Below are 19,515 nucleotides of genomic sequence, written 5' to 3'. Positions count from 1 at the left end.
TTTTTTTTTTTAATAAACAGCCTATTTTGAAACGTTGCTGGGGGAAGCCAAAACTCCAGCTGAGCCCTGGCCTGGAGGAAGGAGCAGGGCCAGGGGGAGCGTGCGAATGTGTGCGGATGCGTGTAGGCAAGCATGTGCGTGCGGGCGCCCGTGGGGACACCGAAAATCGGGAGGGGACACCCCGCTGGACCGTGCCAGCTCACCCAGGGCTTTGGAAACCTGGCCATACCCCAGGGATGAACAGGCAGGGGATTCTTCCCCCTCCCTCTCAGCCCGGGTGCCCCACTGAACCCCCCATCTCGAACCCCTCATCTCCCACCCCTCTGTGTGGTCCCCCCAGGCCCCAGGGCCGGGCTTTGAAATGTGTTGAAAAGAGACCCTTTTTGCCAAAATAAACAGCCTGTCATGTTAAATTACTCTCTCTTCCTCTCTACCTTCCCTGCCTTTGTCCCCCCTCCCCATCCCAGCCGTTCTGTCGGGGGCCATGCCACTTCTGGGGTGCAGAAGTGCTGACGGGTGTGGAACTGTGGGGCTGGGGCAGAGCGTAACCCACTCCCACATCCCAGCGCCCCTGTGTCCCACCAGCTCCTCAGCTCAGCACCCCAATATCTTCCTGCTGGGTGATGAGGGCACCTTGCAGGCTCTGGGTGCAGCAGACACCACACAGTCCTACAGAAAGGCAGTGGTGAGGGGCACTGGGGGCTCAGTGCAGCCCCTCGCCCACTCCTGCCGTGCCAAGTCCTCCCATCACCTCAGGTTTTTTCCTCTCTCTTGCTTGTGTTTGCCCTTTATTTTTKGGKTKKTTTTTTCTCTCTCCTGTTTGTAACAGAGGAAAAATTCATGAAACCGTAAAATGCTGAGATGGAAACAGAGTAATTAGGTCACTCAGGGCACACCCTCTGCCAGGACCAGGGTACTCGCCTGGTAGAGAGTAGAGGAAGGAATGAGAAGGGGAGAAGAAGTTGTAAAGGAAGGGGAAAGGTGAATAGGAAAGGAGAAAAAGAAAGGGTGAAGAACGGGCAGGAGGAAAAGAGGAAGAAAGGAGGAGGAAGGGGGAAAGGGAAAAAGGGAAAAGGGGAAATGGGGAAGGGAAAGGGGGGAAGGGAAAAGGGAAAAGGGGGAAGGGAAAAGGGGGAGGGGGGAAAGGAGGAAAGGGGGAAAAGGGGAAGAGGAGAAGAGGGGAAAATGGGGAAAGAGGAAAGAGGGGGAAAGGGAGAGGTCCCAGTCTGCAGGAAGGGGCAGAAGGCAGCATTTGAAGCACCAGCCTCTTGATTGCAGCGTCCAGAGGTCTGAAAAGTGCCGGTGTCAAAGGCAGAGGTGAGCTGAGTGGATCACACTCGCTCTTCTTGGCATCATATTTCTGGCAGCAGGGTGTAGGGTCACACTGTGGGCTCAGTCACTGTGACAGAAGGGCACGGTTACCCAACCAGCACCAAAATATTGGGGGAAAGGCCATGTTCCCCTGTCCTGCCCAGCCTTATCTCCCTAGACCTCCACTCCTGGCTCTCAGTTCAGCTTCTCCATGATGCCCACAGCCCTCTCCAGCATTCCTGCCAGGCACTGACAGGAGTGTCCTGGCTGCTGCCGCAGTGGGGACTCCATCCATGGCAAAATGATGCTCCCAGGGCACACAAGAACCCTGCCAGCAGGGAGCCATGCCCTACCAGCCTGAGAAAAGTGGTGGCCTGCATCTCTCTGCCCTTTTAATCCCACATCAGGGCATGGAGCAGTGATCTGTCTTGCCTGGCTTGGGTTCAGCGTTCTCCAGGATGAGCCCAAGCCACTCTCATGGGGGTCTGTTGATTTTGGTCCCTCTCTGGGATGGCAGCCAGCTTGTTCCCCATGTGATGGAGGAGGGTAAGACCTGCACACTCAGCCCTGGTTGAGACACCCATTGGTGCGGGCACTGAGCATCCCCTGCTCAGAAGGGGTGAAACCCAAAATGCAAGGCTCAGGTGAGGAGATGCAGAGCCCATCACCCCCTGTCAGGGATTTAAAACCTGGCTGAGACCCGCCTCAGCACAGAGCACCTCCAGCCTCCTGGCAGTGAGAAGCCCARTGCAGGCTCAGTGACTCGAACTGCRGGTGCTCAAGGATGCTCTGCAGCTGGAAGCTCTGACCCTGTGCTCTCGTGGAAAGCAGAGCTCCTTCTGGCTGGCAGAAGGACAGATGCCCATGAGGGACAGACTTCTACCTGCAGGGCAGTTCCTAATTGAAGGAGGCACAAGGACGAACTGAAAATAACTCTGGGAAGATCCAGAAACCTCATCTGAGCTATATGAAAGGGTAATAGTGAGCAGAAGGAGGTGTCAGGACCAGSTGTGAGCCCCATGGCCGTGTCCCTCCCCTCCTCAGAAGCGCTCCCCGTGTCCCCTCCTGCTGCCACGGAGCCTCCCCCGCTTCCCCATCCCCATCCTGCTTGGACCAAGGGCAGGGTCAGTTTGCAGGAAAGCCTGGAGTGGCTGAACCGCCGTGTCCTGCCGGGAGAGCCCAGCCTTGCAGCCATCATCACTGAGCTCCGGCTCAGGCCCGTGAAGCTCGGCAAAGAACCGCTGGAAGGTGGCGGCGTTCAGACAGACAACATGCCTGGAAATCCCATTGCGGGGTTTGTGGGCGATGGGGAGAAGCGAGGGCAGCTCTGAGGGTACGAGCGCAGGCATTTCGGGATGCACCGAGCGGGGTGGGGCGGGGAACGGCGGCTCCTGCGGCCCGGGCAGAGCTGGGCTGAGGGACCGCTCGGATCGGGCCGGACCGGCCCCGCCGCTCCCCCAGGCGGGTCTGGGGGAGAAAGCCCCGCTTTGTGCCTCCTCCCGGGTGGATTCTCCCCCAGCCCGGCAGGAAACCGCGCCCCGGGCGGGGCCCATCGGTGCAGCGGGGCGGGCTCGCTCGGACACAGAGGCGCCGGGGGCTGCCCGCACCTGGGGATCTGGAGCCCCATGGAGCCTGGGGGCTGGCACTGGGCCTGCAGGGCTGCTCTGGGCCCTTCCACAGCCCCGCAGCACGGCCCAGCTCCAGCAGGGTTGGGAGCAGCCGGGCGGGATGACCCGAGCTGGGCCAGGGCGGGAGGACAGCGGGTCGCTGGCTGTGACAGGCGCTGCCGGCACGCAGTCCCGGTGCCGAGAGAGGTGTGGGAGACCGCAGCCATGCCCTGGCACTCGCTGTGACCCTTCTGAAGTGGCGGAAGAGGAGCCCGGGCGTGGCTCAGTCCCCGCCCTGGGTTTGCCCGGGGAGTCACCCAGCACCGGCGCTCGTCAACACCCAAGGCTGTGCTCCCTCCGCCCTCCCGCAGCCCTGCCCTCCCTGCCCACGCATTTTTACTCCCGCTCGGAGCAGCGTGAGAGAGCGGCGGGGCTGCCATGGAAGCCAACAATTCCCCCAACAATTCCCTCTGGCACAGCTACCTGGGGGTGATCGTGTCCCGCGAGAGGCAGCGGATGGAGCATTTCCAGCGGGCTGAGGACATCCTGCTCACCCTGTTGGAGACCGTCCACGCCAGGGAACCCCGCTTCCTCGTGGACTATGCCAGAAACCTGGAAGCCTTGGAGTTTGCTCTCTGTGCCTCCGAGGACGCTGTCACTCTAGAGATACCCCTCCGTATCGACGGCGATGCCCTGCGTGTGCTGGCACGCCGGACCAGGGACACCCCAGCCGGGCATCCTTCAGAGCCCAACACCTGCTATCTGGAAGTGTGCTCTCCAGGGACTGATTTGGAGGACTGGACTGGTACGGTGGATGTGATGGAGCACGGAGCCGGTGTGAGGTGTCTGATTCCAGGCAAAATCCTGCAGCACCTGAAAGAGCTCCTTGTTTCAGCCATCGTGCGCTGCCGACGCCTCTTCCTGCTTCAGCCAGGTGCGTACGCTGGCAGGGCGCTTCCCAGCCGGGAGCTGCCTCCAGTGCTGCTGGGAAGCCCGGCTTGGCCGTGATCCCTGTGCAAACATGCTGGGACGTGGGTACCTGGGCTTGTGGCCCACCCAAAGCCGGCAGGAGCAGGTCAGCGAGCACCTCGCTGTGTGCTGGGGTAGGCTTTGCCCTCAGCTGAGGAAGGGGAGATGTAAACTATTCCCTGCTGTCCTGTGGCATCAGAGTCATCCTCAGGCATTGTCACCTGGGGCTGATGGCACCCTCCTCGGAGAGTGCAGGACTCACCCAGCCGGGCTGTTAGTCCCCAGGTAGGGCTTGGTGTGTTTGGTTTAACCTACCCACCCTCCACCTCTCGGCCTCCCAGTGCTCCCTGCACCCTGGAGGAGGTTTGGAGAGTGAGCTGGGAGTGCATCAGAGCGGGACCAGGGCCCTGGGGCATGGGTCTGACCCTGTGAACCCATGGGCATCAGCTGGCAGCAGTGTCCTGGGAAAGGCGTGGTGGGAAGGGAGCCTGGAAACACCCACAGCAGTTCCAAAAGCTTCTTCCTGCGTTTTCATCTCCCAGTGTGCTTCTTGAAGTAGAGCTCATGTGAAAAGCTGATGGGAGGGCACCAGTGGGTCTGAAAGTCTCTTAACCCAATCCCAGCAAGTCTACCATTCCCTTCCTTCTTTCATGGTCAAGCCAATGACCTGCATCATCCTCCACCCCCCAAAATCAATGGATGTTTCCTGATCCCTTTTCCTTGGCCCACACTCCTTTTCTCGGCAGTGTTCAGCTGCCCAGAAGCACAGCTCGGTTCCATGGCTGGAGACTTCCTGCTGTGCCTGACCTTGAACCCCACGACACTTCTTCCTGTGAAACCACCCCAGCATGGCTGAGAGAGGGGTTTTAGCAGGGGCACTGCAACCAAACCCCAGCACTGGAGAGGGGTGGGTCGAGTGGGGTGGGACACGGCCACAGGCGTTGCAGCACGTACCCGGTTCAGCCTGTGGGACCGGCTGCGGTAACCTCCTCACCGCTGCCAAACCCTCTGCATCCAGGTGACATCAGTGCCGAAAACCTGCGGGAAGATGCCATGGAGCTCTCCCTGCTGATCCGCGGCAGCTGGAAGACCGTTCGCTTTGACATCGTTCCTGTGGTGAGGAGGCAGCAAGAGCCGCTCCGGCTGCGGGGGCGGCAGAGCGACGGGGGCTTCCCTGCAGGCAGCCTCAGGATGGCCACACAAGAGGCGCACTTTGTCCCCGCCTCTCCACACTGCTGGAGGTGAGAGGCTCGGCTGCGTGCTCGGCAGGGTGGTCCTACTCCAGGGATGCCCCCTGGCTGGCAGCGCTGCTGGGTGCAGGCAAAAAGAGGTTGGGAAAGGATGGGGACGCGTCAGCAGGAGTTGGACTCACCCCCTCATGATGCCCAAACGCTCTTGCCTGTGTTGGAGAGAAAAACTTCGGCCAGGTTTCACACAGCTCGAAAAAAGAGGGGGGGATGCTACTGAAGGAGCCCCCTGAAATGATTCCCAGGAGCTGGACCCTGACTGTGGAGGGAGGCAGCTCTCAGATCCCTGCTTGGGCTCCAGAGCCAAGCCCAGGCACCTGGCAGCAGCAGCAGCAGGGTGAGGAGGTGCCCCTCAGGGTGGGCTGCAGGATGGGGTGCTGCTGGGCTGACATCTCTTACCTGCCAGCACAACTTCCCAGCCCCATGGAGGGGTTGAGCAGCCAGCTGGGCCAGCTCATATTTATTTTGGGAACAAGATGGTCCGGCTGGATGCTCGGCCCCTCACTGGGGACCAACCCAGCCTCCCCTCTGGGGCAGCCTGCAGCCCTCCCCACTACACACGGGGGAGCATAAACCCACTTCACCCGGCTCTTGTTCTRCCCTGGGAAGGCARGAGCTGCTCAGCAGTGYTMCCTTCTCACTYCACASCTCTCSAGCTCTGCCCTGCCAGAGGYGAGTGCAGGAGGTAGAGCCAAGGTGCTGCATGACTGGGACCACGCGTGTGTCACAGGGGGGTCCCTACACAGACACACCCAGTCACTGCAGGTACACCCTCCCTGGGAGGATGCAGATCATCACCTCCCCTCTCACCAGACCCCACTTTCCTCCTCCAGATCCTCCACCCACCTTCCCATCCTGAAGCTGCTCCGAGCAGTGGACACCTTGAAGGGGCCCCGTCTGGACAGCCTCCGCCTGCTGGACCAGCTCCGTGACCAGGACTGGGGAGGGGAGGGGGGGAGAGGTGGTCTCACTTTCAACCACCTGAAGGTAGGTTGGTTCTGCTGGTCGGGACTGTGGCTCTCTGGGCAAGCAGAGCCAAGGCTGCTCCCTGCAGAAGAGCCCAAACGACAGGGATGAGAGCCTGCAGTGCTCTGGGATGTATGGCTGTGTCTGGGAAGGATGCACGCTGCTGCTGGCCATGGTTAGAGGGCTCTGATCCTTCTTCCTTGGGTGGAACCGCAGCCTCCAGCTGGAGGCACTGCATTCAGAGCTGGGGCTGTGCACTGGTGTGCAGGGCATCACCCCTGGCACAAGCTGCCCATGTCTGCTGGGGATGGTGATGTGGTGCTGCCCTGCTGTGGGCTGCCCCGTGCCCCGGTGTGCTGGGACGTGCCTGGACAGGGCTAAGGGTGGCGTTTCTGATGACAAAAAGCTTCCTCTCCCCACCCAACTCGTTTTCAACACTCTGGAGCCATGCCAGCTGATGATGATGCTGGCCTGGGAAGGGGCCGTGCTGGTGACAGCACCGGGTGGCACAATCCAGGTGTGCCTTGCCTTTCGATGGCTCTCAGAGCCAAGGCTTGAGAAGGATGCAAGGATGTTTTTTKCTCACAGAATGGYTCCAGCTCCTSTGTGTTTYGCTTTGTGTTGCATTCTTTGATRTTTTGGGGGGKTTTGTAGGGTTTTWTCCAAAGAAAATGGGCAGATGTACRCATCTGACTTTCAGAAAAGTATCATCTGCTCCAGCCCTCATGCATTCAGCCCCACAGGTGGTTGCATGGTGACCTGCAGGGTGTGAAGGATGGCTTTCCTGGGATCAGGCCTTGTGCTCCTCTCTCCCTCCCCACAGATGGTGTTGCTGTGGAGCACGGAGCTCTTCCCCTCCCCAGAGGACTGGCAGGACYTGGAAGGCTCTGTCTACAGGCTCTTGGTGATCCTTCTCCGCTGCCTGGCTACCCAGCACCTGCCCCACTTCCTGAACCCAGAGGAAAACCTCTTCCAAGGAGCGGCTCTGGACCTCRCCTCCCTCTACCACAGAGTCGAGAGCTTCGCCTGGGACCCCCGGCGCTTCCTCCGCTTCCATTTTGGGCTCCACCCGTGCAGTGGCAGCTGGCAGGCAGACCCTGACACCCGAGCCCTCCTGCAGCTCCCCTCCAGGGATGGCTGCTACTGGGACACAGCCTACTTTGACCTGCTGCTCAGCCAGGTAACCCCAGCCCTTCAGCTGATCCTGCCGGGCAGCTTCAGAAGCCACCTGTGCTGGGAAGCTTGGGATACACTGGAATTGGCCCTCTGAGGAGCCCTCTGTCACGCTGTGGGGGTTGTGGGAGGCTGGCAGTGCTGGGCATGGAGCTCAGCGTGGGGAGCCCTCTCCCCTCACTTCCCACCTGCCTTTAGTTCCAGGTGTACCGGATCCAGGACAGCGCGCGCCGCTCGGCAATGGCACAGCTCCTCTCCAAGATCCGCCAGCAAATCCCTCAGCAGAGTTGATGGGACCCTGCTGCTGCCCCACTGGGGTGTTCTGAAACTCCGGGGGGTGCAAGGAGAGCAGCGTGCTTCTGTCATTTTATTGAGGAAAGGTGGCAAGGGGGGAGTGAGCRCATGTGCTGCAGCTGGGGGCAGGCACAGCCTCTGGGCTGCCCTGGCACACCTGGGCCCTGCTGCAGAACCTGGAGGGGGATGGCAGCCGTTCTGCCGAGGTTGGTGGTGATGGGAGGGGAAGGGACTGATGGTCAGAGCCTGCATCCAGCCCTCGGCCAGCTTGCTGAGCATTACCACGTGCTGGGGCCAGGGGAAGGGAAAGAACTGTGGGGCCAGACCGCTGGGGTGATGAGAGAAGGGGTTTTGAGCCGTGTCTCACATCGGCTGAGCACAGCCCTCTCCTCCATGCCCACCGCTATTCCAGCTTGTTCCCACTGTGACTTGGCTTGCTGGGTGTCGCSGTGGCTCCTCCAGCATCCCAGGGAGGCGGTGCAGTCCCTGTGCTGCTGGCTGCCCGCAGCCAGGCACGGGGAGCAGTGCCAGGCCACCTTCCCCATATCCCCGGCCCCGGCAGCGCTGCTCACAGCCTGCTGCGCCGGCAGTGCCTCAGGGCATCTTGCAGGGCTCCGAGCACTCGCTCCACGTTCCCGCTGGTGGAGTTGCAGCCCATGAGGCCGATGCGCAGGACCTGCGAGGAGAAGGGAGAGCGCCTCCCTGCAGGACCCACCTCCGTGTCCGCGCCTCGGCGGTGCCGTGCGGAGCAGGGGGACACCCAGTGGTCGTGCCCAGCTCCCTTGCTCGTGTTTAACAGCCCGTTCCCATAGTGTTTAACACCCCGTTCCCATAAAGAGGTGTCACCCCGCTAATTACGTGCGCGGTTATTCAATTAGGTGGGGATTGTGTGCGGTTGTGCTGCTATGCGTTGCTCGGGGCGATGGGACACAGCCAGCCGCACACGCTGTGGCAGCCAGAGAGTGGCAGTGAATGCGGGGTTCGGTGCCCAGCCGTGGGCAGCAGGASGGGAGGACTCTGCCCACCTTGCCCACCGTGGGGCCCAGGCCCCCCGAGATCTCCATGCCATGCTTGTCCATCAGAAAGGCCGTGATGTCCTTCCAGTCGTAGCCCTCGGGCACCCTGACCGTGGTGATGGTGGGAAGTCTGACCYTCTGAGAGAGAAACTGGACTCAATCCCACGGCCCTCAGTGACCCCAGCACGCTGCCACCCGAGAGCATCGCTGAGGGGGGAGCCTTTTCTCTGGCATCAAAAGCTGCCAGGCACATCTCCAGCTGCACAGGGCTGYGTCCCCTGCTCCAGGCTTGCCCTGCACTCACCTCCTCCTTCACAAAGAGCTCAAGSCCCAGGTCACGCAGCCCCTGGCACAGCCGGCTGCAGTTGGCACGGTGTCGCTCCCAGGAGCTCTCCAGACCCTGCGGGCAGAGAGGASAGAGAAGGTCTCTGCTGCCGGCAGGCATCTCCTGGCAGCCGCCGCTCCTCCGCGCCCCTGGGCTGCCTGGCGCCGCTCACCAGTTCCGCCAGCACGGCCAAGCCCTCCCGCAGGCTGAAGAAGCTGTTGATGGGCGCCGTGTGGTGGTACCTGCAAAAAACAAAAAAAAAAATAACCAAACCAAAATTCAAAGGCACCCACAGGAGCTCAGCTCAGCCGCAGCACGGCAGCCTCCTGCCCGCGGTCGGGGAAACTGAGGCACGGCACCCCCTCCTCCTCATCACCCAGTGCGGGGAGCGGTGACAGCCGACAGGGTGATGGGGAGGCAGGGCCTGAGCCCTGCCCGAGCCGGGACAAAGSCAGGCTGGGCGGGGAGCGTTCGCAGCCGTCTGTCGCCAGAGAAGCCGCCCTCACCTCCGTGGCTCCCCGTCACAGCCCCAGTAGTTCGCCAGCCAGCCCATGTCCAGATAGAAGGACGGGGGCTTCGTCTTCCTCCTCAGCATCTTCTCCCTGGCGAAACAGAGCTGGGGAGAGGTCGGACCTTGACCCCACCCGCTCCAAGGTGGGATCGGACCCATGGGAGGGRGGACTGCCCTAAAGCGAGCTCAGAGATTGGCTCCAGCTCCCAGTTACTGCCCAGGGATGGGATGGGCTCTACCCCCAGCACTGCTGCTGGGCATGCTCTGCACAGAGTGACGCCGAAGCAGGTGGCAGGCAAAGGACAGAGGTGACAGCTCTCCCAGCCCCATCGCCTTCCTCYCCGGTGAGACCGGGCTGCCCTTACCTGGCTCGCTCGCTGAATGAGATGGGGGCACTGCCGGGGGGTGCGTTGAGGACTTTCTGGGACCCCGAGTACAGGACATCAATCTCTGCCCGAGAGAGAAAACAACTCCTCAGGAATCAGAGGCTCCCGGCAGGAAAACGCTGASCCCTCCCACCTAGCTGTGAGTGGCGGGTGAGAAGCACAAGGATGGCACCCACTGCAGGTCCCACTCGTGTTCAGGCTGCTTTGGGGGGCCCTGGCGCTGCTGGTGGTCCCCCAAGGCTCTCTGGATGCAGCTGGAYGCAGTTTGCAGTGCTGCTAGCCAAAATGCAGGCGGATCCCACTGCTCTCTCTCCCTGTCCCTGGCATGAGCCCCTCTGTCCCCTGGTTGCCCATGRTGGCACTGGGGCTCTTACCCTGCTGGTCCATGAAGATGGGGGCTCCCCCGAGCGATGCCACAGCGTCCACAAGCAGCAGGCAGCCATGCCTGTGGGGGGACAGAGCTCAGCCCGGTGCTCCGGCCACCTCCTCTGGCCACGCCTCTGCCCACAGCCCGGCATCCCGACAGGGGCTGCGAGTGTCACYGGCACCAACCGCTTGAGAAAAGCCCAGGACATGTAAATCCCCAGGCCCCAATCCCCAGGGGTGACCTTGGGTGCCCTCAGTCCCTGTGGGTGCCTGTCACACACTGACCGGTGGCACAGCTCGCCCAGCCCCTCCAGTGGCTGCAGCACGCCCGTGGAGGACTCGCCGTGGGTGATGAAGAGCACCAAGGGTTTGTGCTGCACCAGGCCCTGTGTGACACAGGGGGAAGRTGACCACACTGGACATCAGCTTGTGCCCTCTGCACAGCGGCCAGCACTCACCTGCTCGATGTCTCGTGGAGTGAAGTACTCGCCCGGGGGCTTCAGCAGCTCATGGACATTGGCTCCTGGGAGGAATTTGGGCAGAGGACAGTGAGGTTTGGGCGTGCTTCCCCAAGCACGGCAYTCACCTGCTCCATGAAGCAGGTCACACATGAACCAGGAGCACAGGTGCCTGCCAGGGTGTGGCCTCCTGCAGATTTGCCCAGGGGAAAAGCCATAAAGTGTCCTAAATGGAGGGACATCACTCTTGGAAAACACCTGGAGTGCTCTCTGCTCTGTAAGCCATGTCACCGGTCCCTGCCAGGATGGGGASAGCAAACCAGGGCACCCTGCCTTCCAGCCCAGTCCCCTCAGCCCTGCCATGCCATCCCGCYGTCCCTGGCGTACCCAGCCTCCTGGCAATATCGGCGGCACGCTGTCCCCAGATGCCATTGATGGCCACCAGCACGGTGTCACCATGCTCGAGCAGGTTCAGGAGGGCGGCCTCCATGGCACAGTGGCCGCTGCCGCTGAGGGCCAGGGTCAGTGGGTTCTGCGTCTGGAAGGCGTACTGGATGCCTGCCTTGATCTCATCCATCACCTGCGGCAGAGGGACGCTGGCCAGCATTGCTACTGCTCCTCTTGCCCCAGCAAAGCTGTTCCAGCCCCTCGTGGGGGTGAGGAAGAGGAGGGGAGGGGAGGAAAACTGGGCTGGGGCAGCTCACCTGCARCGTTTCAGGGTGCATGTGGCCCAGGAGCTGCCGACCGCCCGCGGCCCGGATGCGGGAGGGCACATTGCTGGGCCCTGGCCCAAGCAGCAGCCTGTCGGGCACGGCCAGGGGCCGGAGCAGCTCCTGGGGTGGGGGGACACGGAGCAGGCTGGTGGCCATGGCACGGCAGGATGTCCCCAGGAGCTGAGCCCGGAGAAGAGGAGCAGCCTGAGCAGCAGCCAGCACTGCAGCACAGTGCATCCTGTGCCAGCAGTGTCCAGTGTCCCCATGGACCTTGACCCACAATTGAGTGCTCCCCCTGCCAGTCTGGACTCTACCCCTGGTCRCCTCCTCTGCTCTGGTTAATGTGTCACCAGTGCTAAGCCTGCTGTCTTGGGCCCCTCATTTTGGGGGCAGCCCCCCTGCTAGTGCTTGGGGCATCGCTCCCCAGGTACACCAGCCTCTGGGGCTCGTCAGCACCCCGCAATCCCTGTCCCCACGGCCCCCACAACACCAGGGCTAACATTTCCCAACAGCATCGCAGCAGATAGATCCCTGCTCTGGGCACCCAGATCCTGTGCCAGGGGACCGGTGTGGCACAGCTGCCATGGTCATAGCAGCACAAAATTCCTGTTGATCAGGGCACCCTGACCAGGGACCTGCCTTGCTGGTCCAGAGGGATGTCTGGCAGGGTGRCAGCCTGAAGGAGGCTGGCCAGTGGAGTCATGTGCACCAAGGCAGAGACACGGCCACAGTCCCTGCCACAGAGGTGCTCTGCAGGCTCAGCCTGGATCATGAGCATCCCAGGGCATCCCGGTGTTGCCACAGGCCCATGTGGCATTTCAGTGTGCCCACAGCCCATTGCATCATGCCCATCCTCKGGCACATTCTCTGCCATCCATACCCTGAAATGCAAACGAGCTGCCCGCTGCCAGCTTCAGCAGATCCATGAGTGGGTCCCTGCTCAGAGCAGCCCCTCAGTGAACAAAGCTTTGGTTAGGGATGCCAGCACAGGGGTGAGAATTCCCMCCTGGCAGAGCTGGCACCCGTGGCTGCTGCTGAAGACACATGGGACAGCGGCATGGGAACAGCAACGATGCCAGGTGAGAGCACATCTGCCCCAYAGCTGGATGGCTATTCCTGAGAGGAGCTGGGGGCAGATGTGTCCGCTCCCTCACAAATGATGGAAGCCACAATGAGCCTCGGGACAGCCTCGCTGCCCAGCCATCATCCCACCACAGTCATGACGACATATCGGGTGAAGAAGCCGACCCAGTTGCCTGTGCTCCAGAGAGATTTGGGGCACGGCTGGGGCGGGGAGGGGACGCGTGGCCTCGCGGCTGCCGTGGGACGAGGGTGGCCGTGCTGCTGGAAACAGCTGGCAGCGAAGGAATAATCCGCTTTCTGCGCTGGCTCGGAATTCCGGGCGCAGATGGGCAGGAACGGCCGTGCCCCGGGCGGCGGGCGGGGGCTCGGCGGACGGACGAGCGAACTGGCGGCGCCGGGGCCGGGGCACAGGAAGCCGCGGCGGGGGCCGCTGCTCGGAGTACCGCTCCGGGGAGCAGGGCCGGGGGTACCGGGGCACCGAGGTACCGGGGTACSGGGGCACCGGGACCGCGCCGGTTGCCGGGTGACGGCTGGCGATAGCGGCGCGGCCCCGCCCCGCCCCGCCCCTGCGGCGGATCCGCAGCTCGCCCGGGGCCGGGGGATGCGCTGACGTCACCGCTGCATCCCCGARCGCGCCCTCCCGGTCCCCCCGTCCCCCTCCGGGCGGCGGCGGCGGCGGCGGCTGCCAACCAGAGCGTGGGGCGGGGACCGCAGGGGCGGGGCCGCTGCCACCCGCACCGGCACCGGCACCGACACCGGCACCGCCACCAGGACCGCATCGCACCGCGCGGGTCGGCCTCATGCCGGCGGCCCCCGCTCACGGCTGAGCGCTGCGCCCCTCCGGACCGGGCACGGCCACGGCCAGCACAGGTAGGGCCGGGCGGCATCGCGARGGACGGGGCAGCCCCGCCGTGACCCCGGGGCGCTGGCCGAGGCGGGGAGGGCGGCTGCTCCGGGGTGGCGGTGCCGCCCCTCGTGGCCCCGGCGGGGGCCGGGCGTGGCGGGTGGGAGCGGGATGCGCATCCCCGAGGGTCCGGCGGGGCTGGGGGCTCTGGCCGATGGCCATTGTGCCGGGCCCCCCGATGCTCAAAGTCGTGCGTGCGGGGAAACTGCCCTGGGGTCCCCAGCACGGTGACCGCCGGGTGCCGCCCCGTCTTCCAGAAGGATCCAGACGGGGGAAGGGGGGGCCTGCCCGCGGACGGGGAGACGCCTCTGCCGCCCCGGCCCCAGCCGGGGTGCGAAGGGGGAGGATGCCATCCCCGCAGCCCGTGGCGGGGGGCACAGGAACCCCTTGTCACCCCAGAACCACCCCCGCTCTTCCCTCCGGGGCAGATGCTCTGCTCATGCAGCTGAGCCATCTTGCGTCATCATCATCATAATGCTTCAGAGTCAGCGCCAGCCGCGCTGGAGGGAGGCGGCGATGCCCCACCTGGGGCTCTCGCCCGGGGAGCGGCCAAAGGCGCTGCCATGCTGGGGCTCTTCTKGCCCCCCAAGGACGAGAGCTGCCCTGACCTTGCGCTGTGGGGCGGCTGGGCAAGGGCCGCCATGTCACTGCGGGCCGGGGCGGGCTGCTGGCTGCTCAAGGGGCAGCTCCCAGGGCGCAGGGCTAGTACAGAGCTCCGCGCTTGGGCATCCAGGTTGCCAGGGAGCAGCCTTGCACCTGTTCTATTGTCTTCCTCCTATGCTTCCTCCTCCTCCTTTTCCTCCTCCTCTTCCCTCTCGGGGCAGTGACCCCTCCCCCAGATCCTGCAGACCCCATGTGAGCCGATCTCCTGCCTGCTCAGGWCCCAGGCGACAGCATCAGGGCTCGGGGAGGACAAGGAACCCGCCGAGCATCTCCCCTGTCACCCCCCCAGCCAGGCGTCCTTCCATGCCCCCGCACCCAAAGCAGCCCCGCGCAGGTGCCTCGGTGGCTCTGGGGGGACAGGGAGGCAGCAGACCCTCCCCCTCCCCCGGGTACGGACAGGGGTGTGGTGGCTCTGCCATCTCGGCGTGCTGCTGCTGACCTCCATTTTGTCTGGGAGGTGGCAGCTGGTGCTGGCAAAGATGCTGCCACCACCCTCCGCCTCCCAGCATGTGTGTGGCAAGAGCCGCAGCCCCTCCAGCCCTGGGTCGCGTGGGGACCTGTTGTCTGCCCCCTCCCCGGCTGCCCTTCTCCGTGCCCGGCAATGCTGGGCACCCTCTGGAGCTCACTGCCTTTCCTGAGCAGCTTTCCCTGCTTTGGGTGTGAGTGTCGGGAAGGGAGGATGGCGGGAGCAGGGATGGCGGGTGGGGTTGYTCTGCAGCAGAGATGGGGAGCAGAACCCTTCATCCACATCCTTACATTTTCTATCAAACCCAATCTGCACGGGAATTCTCAGGGAGCTGCAAGCCCTGCCCTGAAGCTGCGTCCCCCGCTGGGGTGGGCGGGAGGTGCGGTGGGCACGGTGCCCGTGGTGGCACTGGGGAGGCAGGGGCTGGACTTCATCTGAGCACGGGGGGCGCTTGCCCTTGTCCTGGGCTGTCCTCCGAGCCTGCAGGTGCTGCTCTGGGAAAACTGCACTGTCACGGCCCCGTGCCCTTGTGTGGGGCGGGGGGTGGGTGACGAGCGCTCCCGGCTCGGCTGGCAGGCGCTGATGGTGCCATGTCATCCGGTGACATGCTCCCCGCKGCCCCAGAGGCACGGCAGGCTCCCGCGGTCCCACTCAGAGCTGGGGGACCCCAACAAAGGGTGCAGGGGAAGGGCTTGCCGTAACAAAGCCAGGCGGCTGCTGAGAGCACCAGASGGGGCGTCCACCCTCGGCACCGAGGTGAGGTGGGATTTGGTGCGTGCAGACAAAGGGAAATTCACCTTGGGTTTCCTGGGCGCAGGCAGCTCGTCWTTGCTGGAGCTGGGGACCGGCAGCGTGGCATCTCCTTGGCATCCTTTGGGRAAGAGCTCTCTTGTTGGTGGCACCTGGGGACAATGCTCCCTGTCCCGTTGGTCACCTCTCCGCAGGAGAAGGCTGCCAGTTGGTAGCCATTGCACTTGAGAGAGGTTTCATTAGCTGATCTCTGCCCAATTAATCTTGGTTGATCCGGTTAATCGTGGCTCCTCACTGGGGGTGACCGGTGTGTCACAGGGATGSGCAGAGCCAGCAGGCTGCAGGGGAAGAGAGGGGGAAGGGATGCCCTGAGAATTGGGGGGCAGATCCAAAGGTGTGGACTTGGCCATTCTTCTCTGCAGCCTCCCGTGTGTGGGGTGGCTCTGGGAGGGAATAGGGAGCGGGGTTTCWGTGCTGGCCCGCTCCCAGCGAAGGGCTGGTCATGGCTTATTGAATTTCTCTCGATGGCAGCGGGTTAGGCGGGCGGTGGCTGGCTGTCCCCAGGCAGGGTGAGCTGGCTGGGCTGGAGCTGCTCACAGGCTGCAGGGCGCTGCCCCTGGCCCTGCTGGCTGCAGCCTGGGCCCTCTCATCTGACCAGGGATAACGTGGCTCAGTGTGCTCCTGCATYAAATGGGTGCAGGTTGAATTCCTCCCTGCTGAGCCCGGAAAGTGAGTCASGGGAAGGAAAGGAGGGTGAGAAGCAGCGGGGTCAGTGTCTGCTGGTGACCCCCAAGGGCACACGGCGTTGCCTGGGGTCCTTGTGCTGCCGTGGCAGGGATGGAGCTGGAGAGCTGCCCAGGAGCAGAGGGAAGCAGCGCATTGCCAACCGAGGAAGCTGAAGGAAATGGATGGAGCAGAAAAWGGAACTGGGGCTCTGCGTCAGGGAAAACTGGCAGGGAGAGGAGCTCACACCACTGGGCAAGGAGAGCCTGATGGGAATACACTGGGATGTGGGCTGTGGATGGCAGGGAGAGGGAAATGGTTCTGCTGGCGAGGAGTGGCTTTCTCCGGGTGGAGGAACAGAGTGTGGGGCTGACCGGGCAGAAGAAAGCACAGAAAGGAAAGCAGCACCAGTGGAAGGTACACRGCAGGATGAGCCACATGGAGAAGTGGTTCAAAGGAGAAAGCAGAGCTTTTTCATGGGAAGTGATAGGGCTGGGAGGCTGGGAGTGGCACAGGGTGGGAGGGGATAAGGGCAGCGGCTGAGGTGGCCCGTGGCTGGCAGCAGGTGGTCCCGGGGCTGGCAGCAGGTGGTCCCGGGGCTGGCAGGCTCACTGCTGGGTGTGCTGCTCTGCTGGCAGTGCAGGAGGAAGCAGTCCAGGGGCCTGAGCCACCTCTGCAGAGCCCTGGAGGCTGGAGAGGCTGCAGAGCTGGGGGAAGGGAGCTGCCCTGACTGGAGACCAGAGGGAAGTGTTTGACATGGGCAGCTGTCAGGTGTGGATGGGATTTAGCCTGGGGATGAATCCATTGTCCCTGAGCGGTGCCACAGGGTGGAGCAGCCCGAGCTGATGACATCTTGACGATGCAGCCCTTCCACGTGGAAATATATCCCATCATTTATGGGGAAAACAGCTTTTTCATTCCTCTTTGGCAACCATTTCTGTTTGATTTTTCCTTTCCCCCATYGAGGCCACTGGCACGCAGCAGCCCACTCGCTGGCTTAGGGACTCAAGGGTGGTGTTAAACATCTGCTTAAAATAATCCAAGCTCAAGAAAGCCTGGGATCAAATGCTTGAACCCTGGGATTTATGGGTGTGACCAGTGGCTGAGYGCAGCAGGAGCTCCAGAGCCATCCCAGCGGGAAGATAAGAGGAGGGTTTGGGAACTCCAACAGAAGCAGCTTTGTCCTCCTCCTACTGTTGGACATGCCAGCTCACTTTTAAAATATTCAAAGGGTTTCTGAAGGGCAGTAATGCTTTCTTGATTCAAGTTTTTCCACTGTGCCATGAGTGCACCTGCTTGTGGTTTCCTCTCACCCCCTTGGAGATCAAACCAGAGCGGTCAAACCTCAGATGGTTTTAAAGCCATGCCCTTCTCTTGGGATACTTTCTATTCTGTGGATTTGTTTTTGCTTCCCTTCCCCCGCCCTCTTTTCCACAAATTCTCCTGAATTTTTCATTTGCGTTAAGGGAAAACGCATCTCATGATCGAGATCCATCCTTGCTGCTCCATTTCCCTCTGGTCATGGCCCATGTAACCAGACCCTAACGATCTCATTCCTCCCTGATCTCCTTTCTCCTGGAGCAAGCACCCAGCTGGCAAAGCCAGGCAAGGGAATTTACAACGCCTTTTCAGGTGGGATGCCACAAGAGAGATTCCTGCCAATTTTCTGAGGGGTCCTGCACTCCCTTTTCACYAGCAGGCTCTGCACAGGGAGCAGCAGGGAAAAGCAGGAAAAGGGACAAACATTAGGAGGCAGGAATGGATTTTGTCAGGTCCAGAAGAATCTCGAAGAATGCAGCAATCAGAGGAAGGATCCCAGCGTCATTTTCTGCCCAATGCTCCTGAGGTTTGGCTGAGGCAGCTCAGGGAAGGTGGGGATGGGCTGCAGAGCACGTGGGCAGCAGYRCTGGGRTGGGMAACCRCTCTGGGAGATGGCAGTGAGCGGTWTGCTTCGTCCTGTGAGATTKGTGATTAATAATAATAATAATAGTGATTATTAATAACAATCTTTTAACAAAAGCAGTGGGAAAATGATGGCAAACTGGGAGCTTCAGCTGCGTGTGATGGCCACTGGCYTCCCAGGAAGGGCTGCTGGTGCTGATGCTGCACGTCTGCTTTGTGGGAGCTGAATGGGAGGCACATGCCAGGGGCTGTGTCCAGCAGCCGCCTCCTCTCCTGGTGGAATGCAGCTCTGTGCTGCTGGAGCGGGGGCAGGAGGCTCGGGCAGGGGGCAGGGGATGTGGGCAGGAGGCTCGGGCAGGGGGCAGGGGGCTGTGGGCTCGCCTGCAGATGAGGGGGTACCTGCTCGATGCCAGGGGGATGGAGAAGCTGCTCCTTCACGTTCTGCTGGTGCTGGCTGTGCCTACAAAGCTCTGTCCACTGCTCTGGGTGCCTGCAGGGTGATGGAGTGCTGCCCTGGGGCTGAGCTGGGGGTCCTGAACYGAGATACAGCGGGGAGAAGGGAGAGGTAAAACGAGCTACGAAACAAAATGTCATCTTTCGGGCAGAGGCAGAACAGTGCTCCCAGGAGGTTTCCTTGCACAGGCTTTCCATTCATCTGGCACAGAGATGTGGGGGATTGGAATGGCAGCTTTCCTAACCCGCTCTTGTCCCCTTTGGCAGGACAGGCGCTGCTCCTCGCTAGCAGGACCCACCCCCGGCCGGCGCCATGGCGGGAGCGTCCGTGAAGGTGGCAGTGCGCGTCCGGCCCTTCAACTCCCGGGAGATGAGCCGGGAATCCAAATGCATCATCCAGATGTCGGGGAGCACCACCAGTGAGTGCCTGGGGCAGGGGGCTCTGGGTGCTGCCTGGGAAGGAGCACAGGGGGCCATCCTTGGTATCACCTGGAGGCGTTTGGAGGGGGAAATGTGGGGAGGATGTCGGATTTCCTGAAGAGAAATGTGGCCCTGCTGTTGGAATGGCAGTGGTGGGTCAAAGCCTTTGGATTTTGGTGAAAGGGGCAGTATTCCCTGGTAGGCAGTGAGGGAGGAATCACAGAATCACAGGATGGTTTGGAAGGGATGTTAAAGATGATCTCATTCCAGCCTTCCTCTATAGATCAGGCTCTTCCACATCCAGCCTGGCCTTGAAGCCGTGCATGGGCCAGCAAGTGGTTACCCTGGCCAGGTACCACTCTGGAGCCATCCCTGCTTCTCTGGGCTCTTGGGATGCARCAGCAGCAGGATGGTGGGGTGGGAGGAGGATTTGCCCAGGGAATGATGTGCTCAGGGCAGGGGATGTAGCGTGAGGGTCTTGGGGCTGCATGTCCTGCCAGGGGCCCGTCCCCTCTTTCAATAACAGCTGCTGGCAGTGCAGCGTCAGAGTGACAGCCAAATCCCTCCTCTTTGGCTCTGGAAGCCTCCAGATGGGACAGTGTCTAAAATAACTCGCTGCCCGCCCGCCCGGGGCTGCCTGCGTCACCGGTGGTGGGTGCAGCACCGCTGCCAGCCTCCCGCGCCGTGCGGGCTGCCATGGCAACGCTGCTGCTGGGGACACCGGCCACCCCAGGGTGAAGGCCACTCTGTGGCTCCCCTGGCCACTCTGGGACCCCAGCGGCCCCCTGGTCACTCTGCAGACCCCAGCG

At 62.3% G+C, this 19,515-nt stretch overlaps 3 protein-coding genes across 3 annotated transcripts in view; 2 read left to right on the top strand and 1 right to left on the bottom strand.

Annotated features, from left to right (window-relative positions):
* The first annotated feature begins 3,123 nt into the window (after positions 1–3,123).
* LOC130586841 (protein mab-21-like 4) lies at positions 3,124–7,569 on the top strand. Its single transcript, XM_057387749.1, has 5 exons — positions 3,124–3,852; positions 4,906–5,128; positions 5,968–6,121; positions 6,924–7,280; positions 7,472–7,569. The coding sequence occupies exons 1-5, from the start codon at positions 3,357–3,359 to the stop codon at positions 7,562–7,564; spliced, it is 1,323 nt and encodes a 440-aa protein (XP_057243732.1). The 5' UTR covers positions 3,124–3,356; the 3' UTR covers positions 7,565–7,569.
* Positions 7,570–8,135: 566 nt separating this feature from the next.
* Positions 8,136–11,623, bottom strand: AGXT (alanine--glyoxylate aminotransferase). The gene is made up of 11 exons (XM_057387751.1): positions 11,334–11,623; positions 11,017–11,209; positions 10,630–10,694; positions 10,457–10,557; positions 10,180–10,250; positions 9,785–9,869; positions 9,415–9,510; positions 9,081–9,150; positions 8,888–8,983; positions 8,593–8,721; positions 8,136–8,243 (listed from the first exon to the last, which is right to left on the bottom strand). Exons 1-11 carry the CDS (start codon positions 11,577–11,579, stop codon positions 8,136–8,138), a joined length of 1,260 nt encoding a protein of 419 aa, XP_057243734.1. The 5' UTR covers positions 11,580–11,623.
* Positions 11,624–13,151: 1,528 nt separating this feature from the next.
* KIF1A (kinesin family member 1A) overlaps positions 13,152–19,515 on the top strand; it is a 31,196-nt gene continuing 24,832 nt past the window's right edge. The window contains exons 1-2 of the mRNA XM_057387752.1: positions 13,152–13,295; positions 18,554–18,705. Coding sequence (XP_057243735.1) covers positions 18,600–18,705 — 106 coding nt within the window. The 5' untranslated portion in view covers positions 13,152–13,295; positions 18,554–18,599. The remainder of the gene's footprint in view (positions 13,296–18,553; positions 18,706–19,515) is intronic.

The sequence above is a fragment of the Malurus melanocephalus genome, unplaced genomic scaffold (assembly GCF_030028575.1).
Source record: "Malurus melanocephalus ecotype Western Australia unplaced genomic scaffold, MMel_1.1 scaffold_1341, whole genome shotgun sequence".
NCBI lineage: Eukaryota > Metazoa > Chordata > Aves > Passeriformes > Maluridae > Malurus > Malurus melanocephalus.
Note: the sequence above shows the minus strand (reverse complement) of the source record. Positions and strands in the feature narration are given on the sequence as shown.